Source organism: Festucalex cinctus, chromosome 20, assembly GCF_051991245.1.
Source record: "Festucalex cinctus isolate MCC-2025b chromosome 20, RoL_Fcin_1.0, whole genome shotgun sequence".
Lineage (NCBI taxonomy): Eukaryota > Metazoa > Chordata > Actinopteri > Syngnathiformes > Syngnathidae > Festucalex > Festucalex cinctus.
In genome coordinates, this window is record NC_135430.1 from 16,913,246 (window position 1) to 16,940,699 (window position 27,454).

General features: G+C 39.3%; 2 protein-coding genes and 1 long non-coding RNA gene across 6 annotated transcripts; all 3 read left to right on the forward strand.

Annotated features, from left to right (window-relative positions):
• Positions 1-8: 8 nt before the first annotated feature.
• ccny (cyclin Y) lies at positions 9-21,296 on the forward strand. 4 transcript variants are annotated; one of them, XM_077508830.1, is made up of 12 exons: positions 9-727; positions 12,931-13,005; positions 14,150-14,170; positions 15,338-15,372; positions 15,500-15,523; positions 15,735-15,835; positions 15,939-15,974; positions 16,187-16,244; positions 17,535-17,654; positions 18,376-18,542; positions 20,072-20,234; positions 20,944-21,296. In XM_077508830.1, the coding sequence occupies exons 1-12, from the start codon at positions 574-576 to the stop codon at positions 21,058-21,060; spliced, it is 1,071 nt and encodes a 356-aa protein (XP_077364956.1). In that variant the 5' UTR covers positions 9-573; the 3' UTR covers positions 21,061-21,296. The 4 variants fall into 4 exon arrangements, with proteins under 4 accessions (XP_077364956.1, XP_077364958.1, XP_077364957.1 ...); XM_077508832.1 differs by lacking the exon at positions 15,500-15,523 and having other exon boundaries at positions 10-727; XM_077508831.1 differs by lacking the exon at positions 14,150-14,170 and having other exon boundaries at positions 10-727.
• On the forward strand, positions 3,202-5,353 carry LOC144009792 (uncharacterized). Its single transcript, XR_013281047.1, has 3 exons — positions 3,202-3,631; positions 4,327-4,570; positions 4,671-5,353. It is a non-coding gene; the product is annotated as an uncharacterized LOC144009792 (long non-coding RNA).
• Positions 21,297-22,325: 1,029 nt separating the features above from the next.
• Positions 22,326-27,142, forward strand: gjd4 (gap junction protein delta 4). Its single transcript, XM_077508829.1, has 3 exons — positions 22,326-22,448; positions 23,997-24,318; positions 24,391-27,142. The coding sequence occupies exons 2-3, from the start codon at positions 24,198-24,200 to the stop codon at positions 25,533-25,535; spliced, it is 1,266 nt and encodes a 421-aa protein (XP_077364955.1). The 5' UTR covers positions 22,326-22,448; positions 23,997-24,197; the 3' UTR covers positions 25,536-27,142.
• Positions 27,143-27,454: the final 312 nt, after the last annotated feature.

Sequence of the window (27,454 nt, forward strand, 5' to 3'; positions counted from 1 at the left end):
TTTGATGTATATGGGGCAGAAGGGGGAAACATCCCCAACGCATATGAGAGCAACACGGTAGCGGAGGAAACCACAATTGTCCACATTTGATGGGCTACAATGTAGCACCGATATCGACACAAATATTTGCCCAACGAGAAAAAATGTCATGCGTTGCTCCTCGCTTGGTCGCAAGAGGGTAATAAAAAAATGATTTGGTGAAGAAAAAGAAAAAAAAAAAAAGGAGGGGACGCTCAGTCTGGAATAACAAGACAAGGGAGTCGTCAGAGAGAAAGCTAAGTGTATTTACATGGAGGCACAAATCTGTCCTCGCTTGAAGGTTTGGAAAGAGCTCGGTGCTGCTCGTTACCGTTTACCTCTCTTAGCTTGATTTAGCATCTTAACAGCATTTCAATGGCTGGGAGTCATCAGCTAAGCGTATCCTAGGCCGGGGGGAAAGGGCGTGTAACGCGAGCGGATAACGGGGCCGGTTTGTAGTTCGTCTCTTCGGATTACCGCCCAGCCTTTTCCTCTTTCCTGCGCCAACAATTCAAAGTCGTGTCCAACGACTAGCATCAATTAGCGAAGCTCGCCATGGGGAATACACCTTCCTGCTGCGTGGCGTCGAGCCCCAAACACCGGCGCAACAACCACTCCAGACTGGAGCCCTATCGGCCGGAGCCGGAGCTGAGCCGGGAGGATACGGGCTGCAACCTCCAGCACATCAGCGACAGGGAAAATTTGGACGGTAAGCAGATGCGTTTATGACTTCATTGTCCAACTCGTACTTGCAACATTTGTGCAAAGGACCCACCCACTCGTTTGCAGCAGGAACTCCTGTACATTCCCTCTAATGGACCATATCTCGGGTTGACCCATTCCTTGACAATCTACACAAAGTCTGGCAGCACCATGAATTTGTAACAAATGTGGGTGATATGGTCCATGTTTTTATTTGAACAGTTTTATATTTTCCCCTCCCATCTTCACAGTTGAATGTCAAACTGACACACAAAACAAAGGTACCAGTAATAAATCTTTGAGTACTCAAATATATCATGTACTGATGATGCTTTGAGAACTTTTAAAATATAAAATATCGTTTTTTCAAAATGATGGAAAATAGTGACCAAAGGCACATCTTTCCGATGCAGTTGTTGGTTTGCAGATGTGGCAAACTGTCACAGTATAGCGCCAACTACTGCAGAGGAGGACTTAATGTAAGATTTTTTTTTTTTTATTTTTTTTTTTGCTGTAAATATTAGTGGCTAGTACCTGATACCTTAAAATAACCAATACCGATACTTGGCATCAGTACTCTCCCAATTATTAAACTCTACACTGATCTGCTCCGCTGGATCGGGATCGGATGATATTTAGCATTTTCTCAATCTATCAATGATGTAATTGATCGGCTCCGCGAAATAAGACGTTACATGTTGCGTTCAATGCTTATCTGCATTTTTTGAAGGCCAACACATGCCTTGTGAAAATTAAACAACACTAAAAAACAAACCATTAGAGGGTGCTAGAACTGCGCAAATGGAAATCAACCTGACGTTAAAAAAAAAAAAAAAAAGTGCTGCTTTTAATATCGTGATGATATATTGTGGCAGTTATTGTTACATCCCTTGCCACTAGGTGGCATCATTGCATTTGTAAGACATTGGTGACAGCTCAGTGCATTTTTCTTTTCATATTAACAGCTAGCTAATCGTTAACATGAAGTAATTGATGAAATTCTGCACATGTTTAAAATTGTAAAATACAATTTGACCCCAGTCTCCACAAATATATGCATTATTATTAAATTTATTACTGCTAAATTTTTATGTGGATGTCTACAGGCTTTCCCAAATAAGGGGTGGTTATTAATCTCACATTTAAAAAAAAAACAAAAAAAAACCTCAAAATTAAGGCAACAATTTTGACATTCCTAGTATTATGTAAAGTAACACATTCAACCCAAAACTGCAAAAGCATTTATGTATACTGTCCTGTTTGTGTGCTGTGGGACTTAATGGGTGAAAGCTGCTCAAACTTGTGGCATAATGTGTCTGTGTGCTAATGAGAGGGGAAGGATTTGTGCTCCGGTGGGAGCTAATGTTGGGATGATGGATTGTGTTTACAGTGGGGTGTCTGTCCGCTTGCTTTGATTGGACACCATAACCAGCATGTTCAAAACATTTTGCACTTTTAGTGGGTTGTCTGGAAGCTTTCACAGTTGATCAACCCTAAATGTGGTGGAACCAAAGTTTTGGGGAACTCATGATACATGCTCATTGAAAATAAAAAGCTAAAAAAACAAGCAACAAAACCATCTTCTGCAGTTTTGACTGCTAAACTAAGCAGTGCTAACAAAACACTCCTACTAGCACATTTAGCATTATAAGTGGTGAATGGCTGAATGACTAAAGGTAAATACTCCCAAATTCTGCACCGTTAATTTTTCAAATGGCAGAAATTTAGCAGTCCAAGTCCAACAAAGCTACTTTTAGCAGATTTTCGATTGGCTACTGTGTCTATATTTCAGCCAGAAGAAGTCAGAAAATAAACTTCCCCATTTAGATACCTACACCTTGCACAATAAACATAACAAAAGGAGTGCCTGTTGTTGACTAATTTTTCCTGCAATTTTGTTTTACTTTTGTTTTTGCTTTTTGTTTTGTTTTTAATTAAATTTGCCACATAACTTCACTTACATTCTTTTTTAAATGTACACTATGTGACTATAATCAAGTCTGACATAATGTGAGCTAACCAGTTCCATAAATTTGATTCTTCTTTTGGTAACTCCTCTATTGTAAAGGGTCCCAAGTCTTGGTGGAAATGTGGATATAGAAGCACTTTGAAAACGTTGACACTTGAATCCCTTCTCAATTACGTCATACCAGTGCTAACGAAAAAAACAACAACATGCAGCAACAAGTCAAATTTTCTATTTTCTGGAAATAAATTAGTGACCTTCTGGTCCCCAAGCCAAGTCCTTACAGGCTGAGAGCTATGGCTGCTCAAGGTCAGGGACATTTTTGCACTTTTCATGACTCTTAGAATTAAAGGGGCTGTCTGCCAGTTTCACTCAGGAAAATGCACTTTTTAAAGACAGGATTTAAACAAACAAACTACTTCTCAATTTACAGATCTGGGCTTTTCTTAAAGGTACACTCAGTATTATACAGTGGCATCTAGTGGTGAAATAATAAATCATTCGGAAAAAAAAAACAATTGTTTGTGTTAGTAGTATGTAAAAAGATATGTTGTATCTCATAAACGTACTTTTTTAAAATATAACGGTTAGTCTAGAAATCGCAAATTATCTTACATGTCCGCGCCTCGCCTGCTAGTGTCTGCCATGTTTCGCTGCCATCTTTCTGCTACGGGTGCCGTCAAAGACAAATTTCAGCGCTCCATTTCTTAACGCGTTTTTGGAACGCACTTCCGGTTTGTATGGCGACCGCATGTCCACGAAGAAGAAGAGTTTCCGGTCCCCGAAGAGAGCATTATCAAGCATCACACTTACTTTGGGAATTTATTTTATTTCAGCGCGACAAAACAAGAGTTTATATTGTAGCCGCATTTGCCAGATGGAGAGAATGAGGAACAGACTAGGTTTGGGACGTGCCGGTGCCTTCGACTGCTTTCTACTTGACCGGTAAGTAAGAGTACATTTGTGTTTACGTTTTGAGAGCGAGAGAAAAAGTATACTCCGTACTAATTAATACGATGTTCGTACCTTTGTTTTACGATCACTGTATCTGTTGATTAGCAACTCCGCACCACTCGAACGATTTCGTTATGTAGCTACTTGCTTTGAAAAAAAAAAAGATTCCCGCTGGCACGTTATATTTAGAGTAAATGCGCAAGTTATTGTGTAATGTAATGTAACTGTGATTTCGGAGGTATATTTGCCCATAACTTCAATAGAGAATCTAAAGCATACTGTATTAGTGGAGGAGTTGAAAATTATTTTCGTTGTGGTTGGTGAAAATAGGGTTCTCGAAATTAATTTTCGGCAGGGAATAACTTTCTGGACTTAAATGCTGGCTGTACCGTAAGCACTGCTAGAGTCTGAACTCTCTCACTCAAGTGTGTACTGGTCCATTGTGTAATTGGGTGCACAAGAATTTACAGGCTGCCACGTTTTCCACGGAAATTCGACAAGCAAGCAGCCTTTGCATATTCTATGCAGTCAAGTTACTTTTATCTAGCTAATACAATGTTTTGGGCCCAAAAACTAAAGATCTTACCTCTATTTTGGGGGCTTTGTTGGAAAGTTGGTGACATATAGTAGTATCATCAATTATTCTATTTTATTTTATAATTGTGTTTTTGTTTGTGTCACACTAGATCAACAGCCAAACTTGAGGGGTTCCAGAACCATATTCTGATGTATACAAGCATTCATGCACCGTTTAAATACATCACCGACCTGCAAGAAAAAAAAATATCAAGGGGAGAGTCAGCAGCCATATTGGAATGCCCCGAATGAGGACACTTGAATGGAGGACCCCAGAAGGCTTCGGTGTTGTACCACCAGTATCTCCACCTACCATATCTGAGCTGCAACAAACTGAAGTCAGCCGACGTCTTGGTATGTCATTTACATATGGACGGCATTGCACACTACATGAACTTTTTGTGTGAAGCAATACGGAATGGTCACATGTACAAGCACCACTTGTTTTACACAGGACCTGCTGACCAGGTGTCTGAAGCCATGGAGTGACTCCTCCCTCACTTTCCTCAGCAAGCCTTTGAAGAATATGATATCATCGTTGGTGGGAACATGCCCTCACTCCATAACATGTACTTGTGCAGTCAAGGAGCATGTCAAACTTAATAAAACCAGCAAACATTGAAGTGACTTCATTTTTACTGCAGTCTGTTCACACAATCAATGGACAAGCCTTCCTTAATTTTGCCCCAATAACATCATAGAGTAGGCGAAAAGTAGTGTTACAGATCATACTGTGTTCGGGAGAGTTTGAGGAATGTTGCAATGTTAATGGGGGGCAATGTCAGCACACACACACACACACACACACACACACACAAAAAAACCCATCATGGTATTGAGTTAATCAGATATTTTAGCTGTGTACAACACATACCTGCTCTGTAACACTACTTTTGGCCCAAACCTGTATGTCTATTTTCCATATTTTGAAATGCACAGCGTATTGGTAAAATTCTGGAACAACTGCAATTCATGTAGCTCATTATATTCTAACAGCATTTTTTTTTTTTTTTAGTTAATATGTTCATTTCATGTAGACTTTTATTTTACTTTATTTTATTCATTCATTTTCATGTACTGTACCTTACATTCATTGGCCAATGAAGAATTCCTTGTCATTGCAAGCATTTATAATAATTCTCCAGGCTTTTGATGTTTTACATTTCTGGTCATGTAAAATAGTGTTAGGTTAGGTGTCGAATGAACACTGCATGTTGACGCCAAAGGAAATAGTATTTTTTTAGTTATTCAAAATGTACAAATTAACACACAACAACAATATACAAGTTATACAAACTACAACAACAAGTGTCAGACATGGACTAATTATATGCCAGGTAAAAAACCTTTGTATTGTCCTCAAGGATCTGGGAAAGTGTCACTTATTTGCTACAAGTCCACCAAGGTGCTGCAGTCTGGGATCCAGGTACAGGAAATCATGGTGGTGCTGATGTGGGATCCAGGTACAGGAAATCATGGTGGTGCTGATGTGGGATCCAGGTACAGGAAATCATGGTGGTGCTGATGTGTCAAAAAGTATTTCTTGGTGTCAGTCTATCAGCTGGACTTGGATATCTTCATGTTCCTCCATGGTCATTTCCTGTACGAGTCTCTGCAAGAAGGTAACAATTGTATGTCAGATGAGGTACCAAACAATGAACTGAAAGTCACTGAGCCAATGAAGTACATTATTACATGAGCAAGACTATTTGTGAAAGCCATGTAAATTCCTGCACATCGAAGTACAAGGAAGCTGTTGTATCTTCAATCAAAACTAATTAAGTTGCTTAGTGATATTTATTAGGTAAAATTGTTCAACATGGTGACAAATCGATATCTGAGTAAAGGGTTTCAAATGTTTTTGTAAGCAGCACTTTTCTGAGTGGTTAGTAGCAACAAGACACGGGGGGGGGGGTTACGAGTCTGAGTTGCAGATGTGTCGTTCAGTTAACACCATTATTTTTGCACGATATACTAAACATATCAGCAAACTATGTAATCTAAATACCACATATTCCAAGCAAAGGTATGTTTTGAGCCATTCACATGCATGCTCGAATGGAATTATTTTTCCATGATGACATAATTGTACGTTACGAGGCACCGCGTTCTCTTCCTCGTCGTCTCTCTCGCCCCCTTTGAGATGGTCCACATGTCTATAAAACGTATAACATAACTGTGTGTTCTCTGTTGCATGGTTTAGTTACACTAACAAATATGAACATAGATAGCCATTATCATTAGCTGACGTACAGTATTTCCAAACAATGCCGACAAAAATATTAATTCTGAAATTAAATGACTAAATCACAATTATTAGGGATCTGTACAGTATGTCTAACAAATGCAATTCACTTACGTCATCACTCGAGGGAATACCAGAAGTTGTTTGCGTTCTGTTCCGGTGAAATTGGTGGAAGGCTGTTGAAGTAGGGTCTCTCTGGAACGCCGTAGTTCGTGTGCTTAAAATCATTGCATTATCTTGTTTGACCGATAGATGGCGGTCGTGAGCTACACACTGGGGCTTTAACGTGTGGGGGTGATTTTGTCCTAAACCCCCACAACCCCAGCCTGTATTTTGCCATTTTATGTTTGTTTTGTAAACAGCGGGACGTTTCTGTGGAAAGACAGTGTTTAAAAAACAAACACAAAATGACAAAATACAAGCTGGTGGGTGTGGGGGTTTAGGACAAAATCACCACCAAAGATTAACATAAACCCAGATGTGTAGATTGAGAAAAAGTTCAAGTGTGTACATCCTGTATTTAAAAAGTGCATTTTCCTGAGTGAAACCGGCAGACTGGGCCTTTGAGGTGTCACATTTTTCCAGCGACAAGTATGTAAAGGCTATAGTTGCCTAGTGTATGTCTGAGTTGCCGACTTTATCGTTTCAGTAAAACTGAATTGTGCCTTTTGAGATAGATGTCCTTACTAGATATGGTGAAGAGCTGGTTTAACACTTTAGTCCCATGCTATTTACACAAGTCTTGGGTAGGAGGTGATTCCCCTCAGGGCTCTGTATTTAATCTAAATCCTGAACAAATATTGAGCCTCTTTCTCTGTATTACTTATGCATTTCAGGCTTTTGGAAAATAGGAAATTATTTGTCGCAATATATTTGGCGTGCAAATGTTTGTGTATGTCTTTTGGGCCATATTTACATTTACTGCTAGGTTTATTCCTAAAAATGGTCATTTATCACAGTCAATGTTTATTGTTTTGTTATTGTTTATTGTTTTGTTCAAAGCTAGTTTAAGTGTTTCAGATAAAAAACCAAAAAACAAAAAACAACACTTTATGTTAATATTTGAAAATGATTTGTAAACCAAAAGCAGCACAGAAATCAGATGCATTTGTTTGTGGGCTCTTGGTGGCGTTTTGCAACCTTTGAGTCACTTTTCTACATTCCAAGTGTGTAGTTATTGTGTGCGCTTGCAACTAGCATGTGATGGAAAAAGAAAGCCTTTCAATGAAAACTGCTGACACTGGTGACGCAAGCAACAGGCTCACTCATCCCAAGTACAGCCACGAACTGCCAATGGCCCCTGATAGCCATCGGACCGATACAGACTAAATTTCATACAGTAAATTTTACTCTAAAAAGATTATATTCGGTCCTACTCTTGAGTAACTTGGAAGATAGCGAAACATGAAAAATAAAAATCACTCAAGGGTTGAGGAACGATCACAGAACCTTCAAGTTGGGACGGCAATAACTGGCTACCAGTCCAGGGTGTACTCTTGCCGCTGAAATTCAGCTGGTGTAGAAGCTTCATCTTACATGTGATCCTGAGAAACATTAGCCCAAAATACCATAACAAAATATTTGATTGACTGGGCTTACAAGCCAGATGCCAGCGTCATTTTCCAAACTGATTAAATTGCTGTTAGAAGCTAATCTATGTCAACATAAACTCGAACAACTCGGTTTTTCAAGAGATGTACGTGACAGAATCATGTCTCACTGGGTGGATGTCAGTCAAGGCTGACATCTGTAAATGAGCAATGGCCTCAGGCGCCAGCGTTCCTCTCTGTCTTTTATGGCGCTGAAGTTAATTTGTGGGGCGCGCACATGAACATATTGACGAGTCTTGCTAGCAGGCTAATTGAAATCTGGGAATGGATTATTTATGCCTGGTTGATGAGCCTGGGGAGTCTCCAACGTATGAGATCCAGACGGGTTGACCTACATGTCCACAAATTTTACATTAATAAATATGTACTCATTTTGGTGAACTGATTATTTCGCTATGAACGAACACTGTATATAGGTGAGTTTTTCAGCAAATAGCTGTTAACTCATTCACTCCCAGCCATTTTCACAGAAGCAATCCCGTTCGCTCCCGGTTGTTTTACTGGGTTTTGACTGATTTTGCAAGGCCCACAGAATATTGTCTTCTTTTTCTATAAAAGCATGGAACCTATCAAAAGAAAGATTAAAGTCTCTTCTTTCATCAGGAAAAAAAGTATATTTCTATCTGTTTCAGTTTTGCAGCAATTAGCATTAGAAGAGAGCTAAGTTTCATCAGTTTTCACAAATCTTTTTAAAATTGTTGATCTCCTTTGCTCTGCTGCCACCTGCTGGCCGTTTGTGTAATAACTACCATTTCTGCAACCGTTCTTTGCAGTTGAGAGGCTACATCAAAGCCTTCTGTATGCTCTAGCATAAAAAAAACAAAAAAACTTATAAATACGTCTTTGGGACACTTCGAGCATAAAAAAAAAACGTATTTATACGTTATTGGGAACAAATGAGTTAATAACTGTTTAAACTTGTTTTGTTTGAACAAAATCTATTACCCGTACCTTTTACATTATGCCATTCACTCTCCACAAGAAATCCTGGCTTTTGTTCCAAATCAGAAAGGTGTACATTACAGCTGCACTGCTGCTGTTTGTTGTTTCAGCAATGCTATTACGCACGACAGTGTCACTATTCTATCGGGCTCAGCAGCAATTAGTAGAGTGAATGGGGGGGGGGGGGGGCAGATTTAAAGACAGCAAAAGCCTTTGAATGTCCTGCCTCCACCATCTGAGTTGTCTCAAGCCAGCGTTGCCTAGTTACAGCGAGAAGATGTGGGGATGAGAGGGGAGTGAAAGGAGGAGGGCGGGTTTGCGACTGCTGGGTGCGGAGCAAATGACTACCCTCGACTTGCCGTAGAATCTTCAGCCTCTACACACGCTTAGCAGTGAGCCTTCTGGCATTCCCCCACTCGTATGTGCGATCAACATGCATGCTTTCATTTGCAGCAACCATTTTGTGTATCGTCACAGATAAATGTGACCTGTCACAGGCAGAAGTAACACTACAACATAAGGTCAGATTACTGTTAATTTAAAATGATTCTCATCCTGTATAATAGCCAAAATACTAAAATGGAAATTTGTGACTGACAAACTCTGATTACTCTTTCAGATATTGTCACATTTTATGATACCTAGTAGGGGTGTTAAAAAAAATCGATTCGGCGATATATCGCGATACTACATCGCGCGATTCTCGAATCGATTCAATAATCGGCAGAATCGATTTTTTATTTTTTTTTTATTTTATTTTTTATTTTTTATTTTTTTATTTTTTTAGGATTCACACCTTGAGCATGGAAGAATGTTATATGAATGGAACATTAAGCCTTAATATTTTATTTTAATGCTGTTCAAACATGAAACAGATTACAACCTCTATAAGACTGAAATTTCAGATAAATAAATAATACATTTTCATATAAATCTTACACTCTACAAGCTTACTGATTATTATTTTCTAAATTTGAATGAAAAAAAATCGCAACAATCGACTTATAAATTCGTATCGGGATTAATCGGTATCGAATCGAATCGTGACCTGTGAATCGTGATACGAATCGAATCGTCAGGTACTAGGCAATTCACACCCCTAATACCTAGTTACCAGAAGTGGGCGTTCCGTCTACATTATCAATGACGGATGCCCGTTTGTTGATAATTCACAAATGACAGAAAATTTAGAAAAATTGACAGACTAAGCATTGCCAGAAGTGTGTTTTCGTCCGTCAATCTGTCAATGACGAAATGCCCGTGATGGATTGATGATTAGTTTGTCTCAGCTTGAAATATTTATAGATTGACGATGACGGAAGGATACCCCGACTGTTGACGATTCTCTCAAAATTCATTGAAGTTACACGGAGGATATAAAAAGTCTACACAGGAACAACTTCAAAATAAAAGCATTGATGTCCATGCGTTATTTGGTATTTTGAATTTAGCCTTCTCACCGAGTTGGCAGTGCGTTATCACGCATTGATTGAATGTACAATTCTTGCCGCGGCTAGCTTGGAGCTCACCACATAAACAGTTAGCCAAGGCATAAAAAAATCCATTTTTTAAATCAAGATATGCATTCTGTCTTGCTACCCTACCTCTTAGCCCAGTCATATGAACGACACGGGAGATTGTTGTCACATGTACTAAACAGAAAGTACTTGCCATTGGCTTTTTGGCAGCCTCCCTGACTAGCTTTCCTTTCCTGCCATCAGGAAATGTACTAATGCACTACTTTGCCATTTGTTTGCATCTAATTATGACTGACTTCAATGTGTTCCATGATATATGTAGTTGCAAATTTTTGTGTACCTATTTCCTGGCAGACAACTTTTAAGTTCAAGGATAGCGAAAAAGTCACATGTAATTAGGTTCTTCATAGTTCTCTTGTCAAAAGTCAACATGCTATCTAACATAGTTACTGTAGTCTCAGTTGACACGGACAAGAAAAAAACAGGACGCATTGTTAACCCGTAACATAACACGAAAGCTGTCTGTATTTATCTGTGTTCAGAGAGCTGCTTTTTTTTCTGTGGCAGAGTTAAGCTGTCCATCAACTTCAAAAGTAATCAACAGAAATGTTCCACATAAACACATCGGTATGCATGGCCAAGTGTGGTGAGTGTGAGTGTATCCCAGTGAAGGATAATTGGGAAGTTTAATCTTGTCAGTGTCTTGAAGTCTTTTCTCCCGAGACAAGGCTGACTCCGCATATAAAAAAGACACGGTGTTGTCTTAGATTTAAAATCCAAGCATTAGCCTCTAGTTTTTACTACTAGAACTACTAGAACTTTATTTCCCCTCTGGTTCCTGAAACACAGGAAGTTGGATGCTTTAACTTCACCCCAAAGTTGGATGTTGGTCGAAAACTCGTGGGGCTGGAGCCGCACTAAAGGTCACTGATACCAGTGTCTGTGAAGAGCACATTTCCTGTCTAAAATAATGCAGCCATTGATTTGCAATTTCAGTACAATGTTTCAGTTATTCGTGACTGACTCGGGCCAATAACTCCCTCCCTTCTACAGTTGTGAGCATCGCTTTGCCCTCTTTCAGTGCTTGCTGCCTCTTCCCACATAAACGGTGCGTAAACTACCTCCTACATTGGTGTGGTTGTGTGTGTACAATTGCACGTGTGTCCTTTGAGGCTCTTCAAGTGGCTCGCTCGCACAAAAAGATAGCAGTTCAAAAGGGTTTCACACAATAGCTATTGCTTGGATGCGTAACCTACTGTGTACCCAAAAAGGCTGTGTGATCTTCTTGGGTGTAAGCCACAGTTATTGTTAGCATTTTGCTAGGTTCAGACCAAACGCAAAGTGAACATATCTGGAATCGCTCACCTCATGTTCGGTCTGAATGTAGCATTAGAGAATTAATTTAAAAAAAAGGGTTTAACTTTTTATTTGCTTACCCTTTTATCATCTGACTTTTTTTTCATCTGACAATTAGCATAGATTTTATACATAGAAGGCCAAAACATCCCTAATGAAAATTAAATTGCACTAATAAACTCGCCACTAGAGGGTGCTAGAACTGCACAAATGGAAATCAACCTGACTTTTTTTCTATTAGAGAATCAATTTTTAAAAAAGGTGTTTAACTTTTTATTTGCTTACCCTTTTATCAGTTCAATATCTTTTCATTCCATTATTTTTATTCTTCTGTTCATTTGCCTGATAGCTTTTTCATTTCCTGTCATTTTTATCTTTATCTCTTTTCAAACCTCTCCCTGCCAGTCGAGTTCGAAATCTTTTTCTGCTCCCTTTCTCACCATTTTTCCAGTTTTTTCTTTTCATGTATATACCCTACACTCCCTCGTCTCCCTTTTTCTGACCTTCTAGTGTGTTTGACCTTTCCTGTTTCACTGACATCATCCGACAAACCAGGAAGCTGTTTACAATGTGTTTGCTGCACACTGTTTGACTGTTGTTGGGTGTTTTCCGCAAACTTTGTCGATTGGATGAAGTCCATACCTTCATTGTTTCCCACTGTGCTTGTATTGAGCTGGTAGCTGATGTTAGTTCCCAATGCTTGACTTGAACTGAAACATGTTTGAAGTTTTGGACCTAAAATGTAGATAAAAAGAAAAAGACCACAATAAAAAACAAATCTACTGTAAACCTTTGTGTTGTGTTTGCTTAGCGCATTGATTTTACAAGCCTTTGTTTAAAATGTGGTGTCGCGGCCATCTGGTCTGACAGATTGTTTCACCATTCAGATCAGTCCATTAAAACCAGTACTTAACCCCTGAAGCCGGTAATCCACCAATTTCACCTTGCAGTGAAAGTTTACCGCCTACAGCACATTGCTCTTATTGTGCCAAAATTCTCTGTTATGTGGTCACAGTTGTCAGTTTTAAGGCGAATAATGTTTTGAAATAGAGGCCAGAGTGATGTTTTCGCTTCTATTTTCAGATCTTCCGATGGAGTATAATCCCTCCGACCATCCTCGAGCCAGCACCATCTTCCTTAGCAAGTCCCAAACCGATGGTGAGTTTTGCTGCATGAGTGACACACGTGCATATTCCTAAATATAGAGGTTTGCTTTCTATCTATCTAGTTATCTTACCTTACCTTACCGTGGTAGACAGATACCTAGCTTGATAGCTACACAGCTAGGTAGCTATCAATTTAGCTGTTTGGCTAATCTATCATATAAACACAAGCAAATTGTCTATACATACACTACACACATGACATACAAGTACAGTATAATCTACCCAAAACATTCCCATCATCCTTCATCAGATTTTTTTTTTTTGTTCTTGAATAGCTGTAGTTCGTGGCAGAAATATCCCCTGAAATGTGATGGAGTTCCTTTTTAGACTAAACTCAGTAGAGACATAATCTGCTTAATGCGATTATAAGAGGCTTAATATCGTTGCATTTGCACACACTGTAGAAATGCGTGTCTGCCTGAAGAATTTGATGCATTGCTCTTTTATTGGCCACATCAATCTCTTGTTTTAAATTCTCTTAACAGTTTTTAACTCATTCCCTCCCAGCCATTTTCGCTGAAGCAACCCCTTTCGCCCCCAGCTGTTTTTACTGCATTGACTGATTTTGCAAGGTCCACAGAATATTCTGTTCCATTGCTATAAAACCATGGAACCTACCAAGAGAAAGATTAGTCTCTTCTTTCACCAGGAAAAAAAGTGTATTTGTATCTGTTTCCGTTTTGCAGCGTCTAGTATTAGAATATAGCTAAGTTTCATCATTATTCATATTCCTGGTGAAAACAATGGCAAAGAGAGCTTGTTGCAACATGGCCCTGGCTGATCTCTTATACTCTGCTGCCACCTGCTGGCCGTTTTTGTAATAACTACCATTGCTTTAAGCAACTACTTCATGCCTGAAGCTGTATCAAAGCCTTCTGTATGCTTTACTATAAAGGAAAAACATAAAAACGCATAAATATGTTTTTGGGAGTGAAGGACAAACTATTAAAAGACGTATAAGTACGTTTTTGGGTTTGAATGAGTTAATAAGAAAAAAAAAACGGGGTGAGAAAGGCCTAAAAAGAAGACGCCTTTCTCTTAACTAACTTAAAAATATGATCGTTAGCCTATCTTTTCTCTCTGCCGTTTCGTGTTATGTTAAGATATGGCGACAACTTGGGCTTTTGTTTTTACAGTTGCTGTGCACAACAAGCGAGGTAAGGGCGCGACTGTGTCTGTTTACAAACGGCAGGTGGCGTCGTGCTCACTGTGCTTCACTTGTTGCCGTCGAGTGTACTTTGTGCTCGTAATGCAACATGTTGCTGTGTTTCTGATGGTGCGTCTGCAGTCAACTTGAGTGTCTGTTTTGTGACCGTCTGCATGTTTGGTCTATGAGAGTCTCTGTTGTGAAGAGGGTTGCAGAGATTTAACACAAAAGTCATAAAGTGATCATTTTTACTTTCTTACTTGATTGGATTGCATTTAATGGTACCGATTCAAATAAATAAATAAATCGTGATACTTTGTCTCCCGATAGATTATCGATACATCTATGCAGGTATCGTGATAGTTGTAGTTAATATTCATCCACTATAATGGCTCCATTGTTAATGACTTATTGAGCAATTACTTGGCGGGCCACTAGGGGGAGCGCCTCATAAGAGTGGCGGGAAAATGGAAGGAAGTCCTCACGTGAAGAAGACTCATGAGCTTAGTTTTATTATTATTATTATTATTATTATTATTTATATTTTTATGTATATTATATATGTATGTATTATATTATGTATTTATATATTTTTATTTTTCTGATTATTATATGAATTATTATATTTTTTTTTATTTATTGATTTATTTATTTTATTTTTATTTATGTATTATTATTTATTTTGTTTATATTATTTTATGACTAGTTTTATCGAATATTATGGTGGATTTATGATCTGAGCCATATATCTCTCATCGTGGTATCGTCATATCGTGAGATCATCGTTATCGTGAGCCTTGTATCGCAGGTCCCCACCCCTATTTTGCAGCAAAGTAGCATCTCAGCATTTCAAATGATGAAGGAAATGTGTGTGGGTGCACAGCAGTCCTATTAAAAAAAATATATATATATAAATTTTCTTCATCTAATTAAAGCTAAAAATAAAAATTGCAATTAAGTTGTTATTGATTTACATAGGTGGAGAGAAAGAGTCAATTTATTTTTCATTGTAAAGTGCATACACTATTTATGATAGGGTTGATTACAACAACATATTGTACATTTGTTTAAAAAAAAAAATGCTCGATCGTCAATGGGGCAATGCTGACCCCTGTCGGCCAAAATGTGGTACTGTTTTGATGTCATCTTTTACCTTGTTCCATATCTTTCCTTTCAGTTCGAGAAAAGAGAAAGAGCCTTTACATCAATCATGTGAGTATAATGAGGGAACATTTTTCCCCCCTAAATTATTAACTCAAATGAATTAGCAGGTAAATGTTGCTAAGGGTTGTTGTAGTGTGTCAAATCATAATTGTTGTCTCTTACTTGTTTTTGCAAGTTCACACACATTTCGGAGGACAAGGTAAAAATAACCAAAGTAATCTGACCATTGTGCTGTTGTGTCTCCATTATTCAAACGACACATCGTCCGTGTACATTGTTATATGGGCTGCTTATTCTAATAAATTGTCTTTTAAAATCCTCCATTGTAGTTGTTGTAAATCTCATATTTCGACTGGTCCAAAATGACAAAAAATACAAAGTTACAGATGTGCTTTGTGGATGTGCTCCAGCATCATTCAGGCCCAGTGAGAAGGAAGTACAGCTCATGTTCGACCATATTCCTTGATGACAGCACTGTCAGTCAACCCAACCTCAAATACACCATTAAATGGTAACTTCATTTTCTTTCTTTTACTTTTTCTCCACACTACATTGTAGGTACAATGTGCATTTTATACCTTGAAGTTAATAATGGTTTATTTTGTGTTTTCCAGCGTAGCCCTTGCAATATTCTATCACATAAGGAATAGGTAAGGAAATCATTTGCACTCTTTCGTTGGCGAATTAAATCAATACCAAAGCTAAGAATGCAAAAATAAAACTCTGGGAATGCTCCATTATGTTCTGATGATATATTGTGGGACTTCCGCAATGAGTCGTCCAGCTAAATGGCCCATTCATGCATTATTAAAGTCGGCAAATATTAAATGCAGTTTGATGTTCTTGCTGTCTGTTATTCCAGAGAGGTCGACGGAAGAATGTTATTAGACATATTCGATGAGAAGCTGCATCCGTTGTCGGTAAGCGAGTAATTGCATGCATGGTATCTTTATAAACTCCATAGCTTTGAACAGAAATTATTTTTTTATTTTATTTTTTTTTATTTTATTTTTTTTAAATACACGTTATTGTTTTACAGGCTAAAAACTTAAAAATAAAATCTTGTTACTTGTCAGACAGAATTAAAATGTACTACCCTGCAACTGCATTAAATATATTTCATTAACATATATATTGTAATGAAGGAATTTGTTTGTTGCATGTTTTTAATTACATAAAAAAATGATAATAATAATAATAATAATTCCAGCACCCCTGTGACCCTTGCGATGGTTAAGAAAAATGATGGGTTGATGGGCAATAATAATAATAATAGTAATAGTAATAATGATAATAATAATAATAATAATAATAATAATAATAGAATATTATTATCAGCAGTATCATAATAATATATTATGTGTTAAATTATTATGATTATTGATAATCATAAGTATTATTTATTATTAACATCATAATATAATTTATCATTATTATATTATATTATTATATATTATTATATTGTATAATGATAATTGTATTATTATTATTATTATTATCATGTGTTCCCACATATGTTGTGATTTTTTTAATTCTGCACACTTTTTTGTCGCCTAACAACTCCCACATAATACTTCCAATTTACACTGTTCAAATTTCAACTAGCTTCAAAAATGGACTTTTTACAATATTGTGACCTTCTTTTGTATCGTGAACCTCCCCACAATATTGTGATAATTATCGTATCGTGACCTTCATATCGTGATATCGTATCGTGATGTTTGGATATTGTTTCATCCCTTATTATTATTATTATTATTATTATTATTATTATTATTATTATTAGGGGCGACACGGTAGTCGAGTGGTTAGCACGTCCACTTCCCAGTTCTGAGGTCTCCGGTTCGAGTCCAGGCTCGGACCTTCCTGGGTGGAGTTTGCATGTTCTCCCCGTGCCCGCGTGGGTCTTCTCCGGGTACTCCGGTCTCCTCCCACATTCCAAAGACATGCATGGCAGGTTAATTGGGCGCTCCGAATTGTCCCTAGGTGTGCGTGTGAGTGTGGATGGTTGTTCGTCTCTGTGTGCCCTGCGATTGGTTGGCAACCAGTCCAGGGTGTCCCCCGCCTACTGCCCAGAGCCAGCTGAGATAGGCGCCAGCAGCCCCCGCGACCCTTGTGAGGAATAAGCGGTCAAGAAAATGGATGGATGGATTATTATTATTCGTCTAACCACTATGCTTGATTGCCTGTGCATCATATCGTCACCGCAGAAGTCTGAAGTCCCTCCTGACTACGATAAGCACGACCCTGAGCAAAAGCAGATTTATCGCTTTGTGAGGACGCTGTTCAGCGCCGCGCAGCTCACGGCCGAGTGTGCCATCGTCACATTGGTGAGTCCACGCGCCATAAATGTGTCAGTGCTGATACCATTTTTGGATAGTGCGATTGTATTGATTATTTTTAAGATACTAATCATAATGTGTCCTCTTGTCCCACTTTTAATGGTATGTGAAAATGAAATGATTCCATGATTGAGTAACAAAATTTGAAATACTGTACTACAATTTTTAGGAAAATAATATTTATATGTTATTTATATTTAAATCCATTATTTAATGTGAAACTAAAAAGTCAAAACGGCCTCATTTGTTGTGTAGAAAAGTGAAACATTACTAAATCTAAGGCTGTTATAAAAGTAAAAAAAATATGTATTATGTTTCTGTTTTTACTTTACATTTATTTTCAATAACATTTTCACATGCTATTTTGAACATTTTTCTCAAATTCCTAAATCGAATTAAAATGCCAATGTACTTAATGTGACTTATTGCCAACTTTGTCATAGCACATGCGCCGAAAAAAGTGATTTGCCTCAATACACTTAATAAACTTGCTTCTTGCTGCACAGAAATTACACAATTTATTATTATTATTTTTTTAAAGTTTGAGATAATGTAATTAATTAATCAAAACTGAAGTTTTTTTTCCCCCTTCCCTCAAGTAACCCAAAACTGTTTTTCTTTTGTGGAAACGAGCTGCACATGGCTTTAAAAAAAAAAAAAAGAATAAATTAAAGACAACGTAATAATCAATATTTATCTTTGTCGAAAGGTGTACTTGGAAAGGCTCCTGACCTATGCTGAGATTGACATTTGTCCGGCCAACTGGAAGCGTATTGTTTTAGGAGCCATCCTTCTGGCATCCAAAGTTTGGGATGACCAGGCCGTGTGGAATGTAGACTACTGTCAAATTCTCAAGGATATCACTGTGGAGGACATGTGAGTTGAAATGAAAATATTTCACTTCATAATGTTATTGGAGTTTGTAGCACCGGGTTGTAGTTTGCGCGCATGAAGATGGAGATATTGGAGGAAGATGTGAAAAAAGCACATTCGACTAACCGACTCCTTGTATTGCAACAATTACGATATGGGTCAGGGATTATGGAGCCATCAATCACAATGCTAATTAGGGCCTGACTGATTTGCATTTTTTGTGGCCGATGCCAATACGGATTTTTGGCAGAAAAAAAATACCGATTAATCTGCCCATTATTTAAAAAAAAATAAAATAAAATAAAAAATCATTGGATGTTTGCGTCCTCAAATTGTGAGAAAAATATCTTTTGAATCCTTCAAATATCAACTTTAAATATAACTTTAAAGGACAATGACAAGTTAAAACAATAAGAAAGTGAAATAAGAATCGAATAAACTAAAATAATTGCAACTGAACCCCCCCCCCCCCCCCCCCAAAAAAAAAAAAAACAGAAGAAATAGTGTCTGTTCCTGTGCGTTTTGGCCTCTTGGGGGCAGTGTGGTGACGTGCATCCATGGTGGGCACACTTAAAGCGAGTACAGAAGAAAGTTGTGATTGAATTCTATTAAAATAACTTGTTTTTCACACATTGGGAAGAATTTTAGTTTTAGTTTTTTCATTAGTTTTAGTTAACTAAAATAACCTTTAATGGCATTTTTTTTTCGATACCCTCCCTTCTTACTTTGACCATCTCCAAACATTTTGGTTTTTATTTTATTTGAACTGAGTCAAATGCCATTTTTAGCATATGTCGCGGGCCACTGGAAAAATGGACGGCGGGCCGCAAATGGCCCCCGGGCCGTAGTTTGGGCGCCCCTGCACTACACACTGCAAAATGGTGCATTCAGGGTACTTTCACAGCGTCAGAAACGTCGGTTTTCTTCGCTAATGTTTTTAAGGGGAAAATAAATTGGCCATTTGTCCTATTTGGCCGATTATTTTGGCCGATGTTTGAAGGCCAATAATCGGCGGCCGATTAATCGGTCTAATACTAATTGCATAATAAACTGAACTGCACTATGTTGGTTGTTGGACAAGGGATATGAAAGCACCATGAGGAGAAGGAACACAATACTGTCGCGTGTTGCCACTGCTTGACCTCTAACCCCTCCTGTTTTTGTGCTCGTCTGCACCGTCAGTCCTGTAATCCACCCGATTGGGCAGTCTGCCCTTGAGATGAGCCTGCATGAGTGAGTGGAGCTTCAGATAGCACATAACAGTGACTGAACATTTCAGCGCAGATTTCCTTGGGAGATCCTTTTCCAAATCGGCAAAGGCCCAAATAGATGCAGACAACCAGATGCACCCTCACCTCACCAGAGTAACTGGATGATTGCCACCGTTGGAATTGTTAGGCAGCTGTGATTAAATTTAGCCCGTCTGTTGCTTGTATGTCTGTAAATAAATGTGGGTGGCAAGCAAAGTACCTGGAAAAATAGAACTGAAATGCACCTAACACAATTTTATTTATTTTTTTCCCCCGATCAAGGAACGAGCTGGAGCGTCAGTTCCTGGAGCTGCTGCAATTCAACATCAACGTGCCGTCCAGCGTCTACGCCAAGTATTACTTCGACCTGCGTTCCCTGGCTGAGGCCAACAACCTCAGCTTCCCTCTTGAGGCCCTCAGCAGAGACAAGGCGCAGAAACTTGAGGTGAGCGGTGGCCGCTCAGAAGGAAGAATTATGAACTCATTTGCTCCCAATAAGGTGTAAACACGCTTTTTTAAAAAATGTTTTAAGTGTCCCAAAGACGTATTTATACGTTTTTTGTTGTTGTTTTTTTTATGCTGGAGCATACAGAAGGCTTTGATGCAGCCTCTCAACTGCAAAGAACGGTTGCAGAAATGGGAGTCATTACACAAACGGCCAGCAGGTGGCAGCAGAGCAACGGAGATCAACCAGGGCCATGTAGAAAAAAGCTAAATTACTTTTAAATAGATTTGTGAAAACTGATGAAACTTATCTCTCTTCTAATGCTAATTGCTGCAAAACAGAAACAGATAGAAACATACTTTTTTTTTTTTTTTTCTGATGAAAGAAGAGACTTTAATCTTTCTTTTTATAGGTTCCATGCTTTTATAGCAATAGGACACAATATTCTGTGGGCCTTGCAAAATCAGTCAAAATCCAGTATAACAGCCGGGATTGCTTCTGTGAAAATGGCTGGGAGTGAATTAGTTAATATCGTGACATGACGACGACGATATATTGTGGCAGTTTTAATATTGCGATGTCACAATATTGCCGTTATCTTTACATCCCTATTAAGTTGCATTAAAAAGCATTCAATTAGACTTGCTAATTTATGCAGAAACTATAATCAGTGTGTAAACTGCATTTTTCTCTCGTTTTTGACCTCCAGGCCATATCCAGGTTATGCGACGACAAATACAAGGACCTGAAGAAGCTAGCAAAGAAGCGTTCGGTGAGCGCAGACAACCTGACGGTGGTGCGGTGGTGCCCGGCCATCATTTCCTAACCACCTGTGGGACCGCTGTCCTGTGGGATACGTGGGTCTGTCTGTCTTGCCCGATGAGGCACACAAACACAATCTGGCACTTTCACAAAGCAAAACTTGCACCTCTCGAGTTGTTGTAAATAACACAGCACTGAACCCGGAACTCGCGTGAGTGCAACAAAAAGGAAGAAGTGCAGTTAAGTTGAAATGCGACGTCGGAAGGGAAATGGGGACACGATAAAGTCATTTTAAACCTCTTCCTCTGTTTCTTAGCCTATTTTAAGAGCTCTTGGACTGTTTTAAATTCTCACATCTCTTCCAGTTTCCAGTGTTTTGTTGACATGAATTTCTGCTCATTCCCATTTCAATACTACACAACTATGTGTACATTCCATTCTGCATATCAGCACCTCTCTGATTTATGTCTTTTATTTTATTTTTTTACACCGTGTTGATTTAGCTAACAGCCTTATAACCTGGCGTTCCTGCTTCGTGAGCCAACAGCGTCAAAGAAAAAACAGTGTTCAACTTCCATTTGGCGCTTTTGACAGGACTGGTGAACTTCTTTCGGAGTGGCTCGTTCCAACTGGAGACTTTCACTTCAAGCAATATTCGTCCTCATTGTTGCAATCAGGTAGAAGGACGCATGCGTACTTGAGGCGACTCTGGCATCCACGTCTCGGTCCGAGATGTACTTCAAAAGGTCACGTTGTACTTTATTCACTGCCATTGTCCTGACCTGTGGTGCCTGTAATAACCGACTTCGACTCCTTAACCACCGGTGAAATGAACAAGTAACTAACAAATAACTTTTTATCCCCACTACATTTTTGTACGGTTCTTCCTGCTTACCAAACAGCACAAGTGTTATTCAGAAGCTACTAAAAACGTGACACTTCAGGGTAGTTTTGTGTTCTGAAGACGAGCTGAATGATATTAAATGTGATCGTTATCTAACACTGCTCACACGCAGATTGTATACGTTTTGCTAAGTTGTCTCTATATTGTACATAACGGTGCCAGTGTGCAACATCTGCGGTTGTACTGTTAGAATATTTATATTAGATCCGTTTCTACTGTACATGAGGTTGCCAGCAGTCATGTGACAAATCATTCAAAGATTATGAAGTATAAAGATTTAAAATGGGAGCTACCAAAAACCTTTTGTGTTTTTTGTTGCAATGATTTTGTTGTTCCTTAGATGAAGAAGCTCAGTAGCTCACATTATTTGGATGACCACATCTGGAGAGGTGTCCCAGGCATGTCCCACCGGCGGGAGGCCCCGGGGACGACCCACGCTGGAGAGACTATGTCTCTCGGCTGGCCTGGGAACGCCTTGGGATGGGGAGAGCCAAGTCTGGGTTTCCCTCCTAAAGCTGCTCCCCCCGTGACCCGACCTCGGATAAGCGGTAGAAGATGGATGGATGGATAATGATTCTTATGTGTGTGACAGCAAAAATTCAAGTCCGTGTTATGTTTGCCTCTGACCAGTAGGTGTCAGAAGAGAAGATGTCAAACCAAAGTGGGGGACACACAAAGGTGGTTCCTGTTGTTTTTTGAGGAATCAAATATAATATTGTATCTTAAACAAACGTAAAAAAACAAAACAAAAAAAAACGTCAGCAATCCTATGTAAATTCGATGTTGAACTCATTCATTTTAACTCATTCACTGCCAGTCATTATAGAAAATTTTTACATTTCCAATACTCACGTGATATTACATTCAATAATTATATATAAACCGAATCTACCAAATAACAGAATAGACTCCCTACTTTTTGTCCCGTCCCGTTCTTTTATAATTGACAGCAGAAAAATGTAGGTTTGCCAAAATACAGCCATTTCTCCCATGGACTCTGAAACTGTGTTTATTTCCTATAAAATGGGGCAATGATGTCATCTACCGGTGGTTGGGCATCAGTAAAGTTGTTTCCAAGTTTGATATTTACAGTGGAGCATGCTCAGATTCGCCCTCATTTAGTACCGCTCTAAAAAATACAATTGACAAGTATACTTGTCAAAGGCAGTGAATGAGTTTTAATAATGGCGCGCCGGTCTGTTCAGTGAAATAAATAGCGAGGTATCATCTGTTCGTGTTCATCCTTTCAGATGGGAAATTGTGAACAGCTGCAAGAGCAGGTGGGCAGTCTGACTACAGCACCTTGTAGAGGTTGTTACATTGTTTCGTTAGATATTTTGCATCCATTTAGGAATTGTCAGTGAGCAAGGCACGGCACGGAGACTTTTTTTTTTTTTTTTCTTCCCCTTTTTCTTTTTTTTAATTTTAGCAGTTTCTTAAGCACTTTTGTAACCGATCATACATAGAAAAATACAGAATTTTGGGTCAAATTAAGTGGAGTGTTGCTTACTAATTGTTATTGTTAAATCTGGTCCTTAAGATCACATTGTAAAAACAGTTGGGTCAAAAATAACCCGAATTGGGTCAAAAGGCATTTGGGGTTGAAAAACCCACAAAACGATTTTAACAATTGGGTTTCTTTGTGGGTTATTATTTTAAGATGACACTGTCAAGGATGTTCAAACAAGGAAAAGCATAAAACAAATGCAAACCCTTTGCTGCAGTTTAATAAATCCTGGACGCTAAAACCCAAATAGGATAAAAAATGGACTGACACAACTTTTTAGGCAAAAGAAGTTTTATTTCTATTGCACATTTCTTACACAAGGCAACTCAATGTGTTCAGAAGCAAAGCAGAGAAAACAAAATTAGCTGAGATTTATTATGCAATACTGCAGCAAAGGGTTTCCATTTTTATGCTTTTTGTCGTTTGAACCTGCTTTGAATTTGGAACTTGGAGGTCTGTTGCCTTCCTGTAAGGACCTCCTGCGGCCCCAAAATATCTCTGCAATGCCATGCAGGACAGCGACGTGCCTTTGCTAGCACGTTAAGAATAGATCCACAATGGGGCTCGCTCTCGTCTTCTGTTGTCTCAGGACTGCCAGTTGTCTGCAGGAGACTCTGGGGAGACGGAGTTGAGGAGCATTTCCACTGGTTTCCACCTGCTAGTTTTGGAAACTCATAATGGATCGTGTTGGATTTTAGCTACCAAGATTTTGGACTATGTTCCACCTGCTTTTGGGTTTGTCCAAGCAAGTGTCATTGAGTTTTCTGCAGAAGGAAACAAAAGGTGGCAAATGCAAGGAGAATTAAGCCAGAGGCCCAAAACTTGGTTGACTCTGAGCGGACAAAACATGGCGGGATCCAGTCCTTCGGAAATCATCTTTATCTCTCTCAATCAAAGCTTAACCTTGATAGGTGAGTAGACGAGTTTTAAGTTTGTAACTACAAATTCAGCACACTTCTAATCCTGCAATGTTTTGAATTCAGGCAAAGTATGGCTCGTGGTGATGATCTTTCTACGTGTCCTCATCCTGCTCCTTGCCGGTTACCCTCTCTACCAGGATGAACATGAGCGATTTGTTTGCAACACCATCCAGCCAGGCTGCGCCAACGTGTGCTACGATATATTTTCCCCGATATCCCATTTCCGCTTCTGGCTCGTACAACTCGTCACCTTAAGTCTGCCCTACGTCGTCTTTACAATCTACGTCATCCATAAGGTGTCGAACGGCCTCGCTGTAAGCCGGAGTTCCTTGGGTCCAGGTGAAACTGTACAGATCCAGCAGGAGCTGTCCGTAAAGACCTCTGGCGGAAAAAAATCTCCAGGAGTAGAGCGAGGATCAGTCCGCCGATGCTTCACAGGCGCTTACGTAGTTCAGTTGATGTTCCGGACGTTGCTGGAAGCAGGATTTGGGTCTGCACACTACTACTTGTTTGGTTTCTACATCCCAAGGCGGTTTCTATGCCAACACCCTCCGTGCACCACCCAAGTGGACTGCTACATCTCCAGACCCACTGAGAAGACCGCGATGCTCAACTTTATGCTTGGCGTGACCGCCTTGTCCCTTTTCCTAAACGCTCTGGATTGTATTTGCGCAATTAAGCGCTCCGTGAGGCAGAAGAGTAAAAGGAAGTTGATGGAGCGCGTTTCTGAGGACGAGCACGATTTGCTGCGGACCCCGGATCCGAATTCTTCCTTGGCTTGTCAAGCTCTGGAAACGGAAGCTGGTCAAAGAAGGAGTTTCCGGAAACGGCAAGGCAGCAGGGGTTCTTGCAAAATAATTCGGGACGCAAGATCTGTTCCTCATCCTTCGCAACCTCTGGGCTGCAACACCAACGGAAACAATGGCTACTCTCCTGGTCGACTTGAGACGGAAGCCGACGAGCAGCCTTTCTGTCCGTCAGAGCCAGCCGGGACCTCCAAAGCCATCTGCGTTAACAAACGCAGCAGACTCAAACCTCCACCGCCCCCCAGGCGGGACCTTGGGCTTCACCCTGCGGTGTCACCAAGACCCAAGAAAGATGAGCCCACGACAACAAGGAGGATTGGTCAGTTCACTTTGGTGGAACTGGGCAGTGGCGCGGAACTCTCAAACAATGAAGGTCAGGAGAAAAGATCCGAGTGGGTGTGACTTAATTTTCTGTATTTGCAGGCTTAGGCAAGATGAGACTAACATGTGAGAGCAACTTGAGATCCAGTTTTACATAGTGGCAACAACTGTTGGATCCCTCACCATTCTACCTCATTGTACGTCACTTGCGGTTCATCAACACACTGCCGGCAGATCGTGTTGCCGTCTCTTTGGAGCTGGAGTTTTACACCCTTTGATTCAAAGCAACAATATCTTGCGGCAAGAATAACTCCCCCGAGTAGTGGAGGGGAAGATGTGCGAGCTTTAAGCCTTATTGGGTGGGGCGCACTTTGACCTTGAGCTAAAAGTACCGCTCACCTGTTTCCACCAGTCTGGACCACGATATCAAGAGGTCATGGCCTGTCCTGTATATCCTCCTTTGGGGCGCCTTTGGCGTTTGAGGTCAAAGTTTATGTCAGGAGCCTTGGCGGCCATCTTTGGTTATTTTGACTTTTACAGTCATACTTAGATTAGGGTGACCAAAATAAAAATAAAAAAAAATGGACACTACAATTTTGCTGAAAATACAGTAAATATAAAATAAATTATCATCAGGAACTATTTATAACAAATTTAATCCCTAATCAATCTGGTGACAGGTGGTTGTGTTATTACTTTAGCTAATGCTAAACGCTAACTTGGTTGACAGTTCAACAGTGCGAAACAAGTCAATGCACTGACCATTATCCAAACTTTTTTGCTTGATCCAATCAACCGCCTCAGATCGGCCATCTCTGATCCGACGACTCTGGCAAAGTTTCACACATGTTCAGCTGCTCGGCTTCTGAAGACAAATCACAGAGGCCGTCTCCCCCGTGATCGATTATCATCTGGACTCTCATCGTTGTCCTTTGTTTGATTTTGTTTTTTTCTTAACAGTCCAGTCTCCCCTCTCTGAGAAATTGTGCTCTACAAGCACCAGACCCTCCCAACCTGAGAAAACAAGCTGTTGGCACTCTTTGACATCATAAGGTATGGACCCACCCCCCGCACCGCCTCTGCTGACTAAACGCACAACCAGTTTCTCTGAGACCTCTATGACATCCGTAAACATTCTGTCCAAATGATTTCAAAGCAAAAACAATTATCCTTCACATTTGCAAGATGGACGTCGAGCTATGTATTTTATGTTTTTGAGCTGTTGTACATAAGAATTTTACCCTCTCTCACGTTTTTGTTGTGTTACAAAACTAATAAATGTACTGATTTAAAAAAAAAAAAAAAAGGATTAGGGTTAGAGAAGGTGTTGGTGGCACTCTCATGAGCAGAGTGCGCAAGTTGTTTTAGCTCCTGCAGATGTGTACTTGTATAAACGGTTATTTTTCTGTTTCTAGTTTTGTTACCGCTAGTGCTACGTGTTATATTTTGTGTCTATACGATTTTCATCGGATGTCTCTATGTATTTTTGGTGTTGTTTAAGTTTATGAGGTTTTGTATATACGAATGCGCTGTGTGAAAAAGGGTTTTACCCTCTAACGTTTTTGTAATATTAAAAAAAACTAATAAATATACTGTTTTTTTTTTTTGTTTTTTTCTTAAACTGGTTTATGAAAATTCGCTCTTTGACGATTCGGTTTTTGACGATTCGATCTTTGACGATGCGATTTTTTCCGATTCAATATTTTTCCCGATTCGATTTTTTTTCCCGATCCGAGTTTTTTTTTTTTTTTTTTTTCGATTCGATTTTTTTCCCCGATTCGATTTTTTCCCCGATTCGATTTTTAAAATAGAACATATTTAAACGTTTTTGGGAGCAACTGAGGTATTGACGTTATAAGGACGCTAATCCTTGTCGTATCTATTTGTGTTACCTCTAATTGAATTTGTGTCATATTTAACACGTTTATGTCGGTGTATGATTAAAATATTAATAATAATAATAATAATACTCAGCAAACCGTAACTTTAAGTTGTGTGTA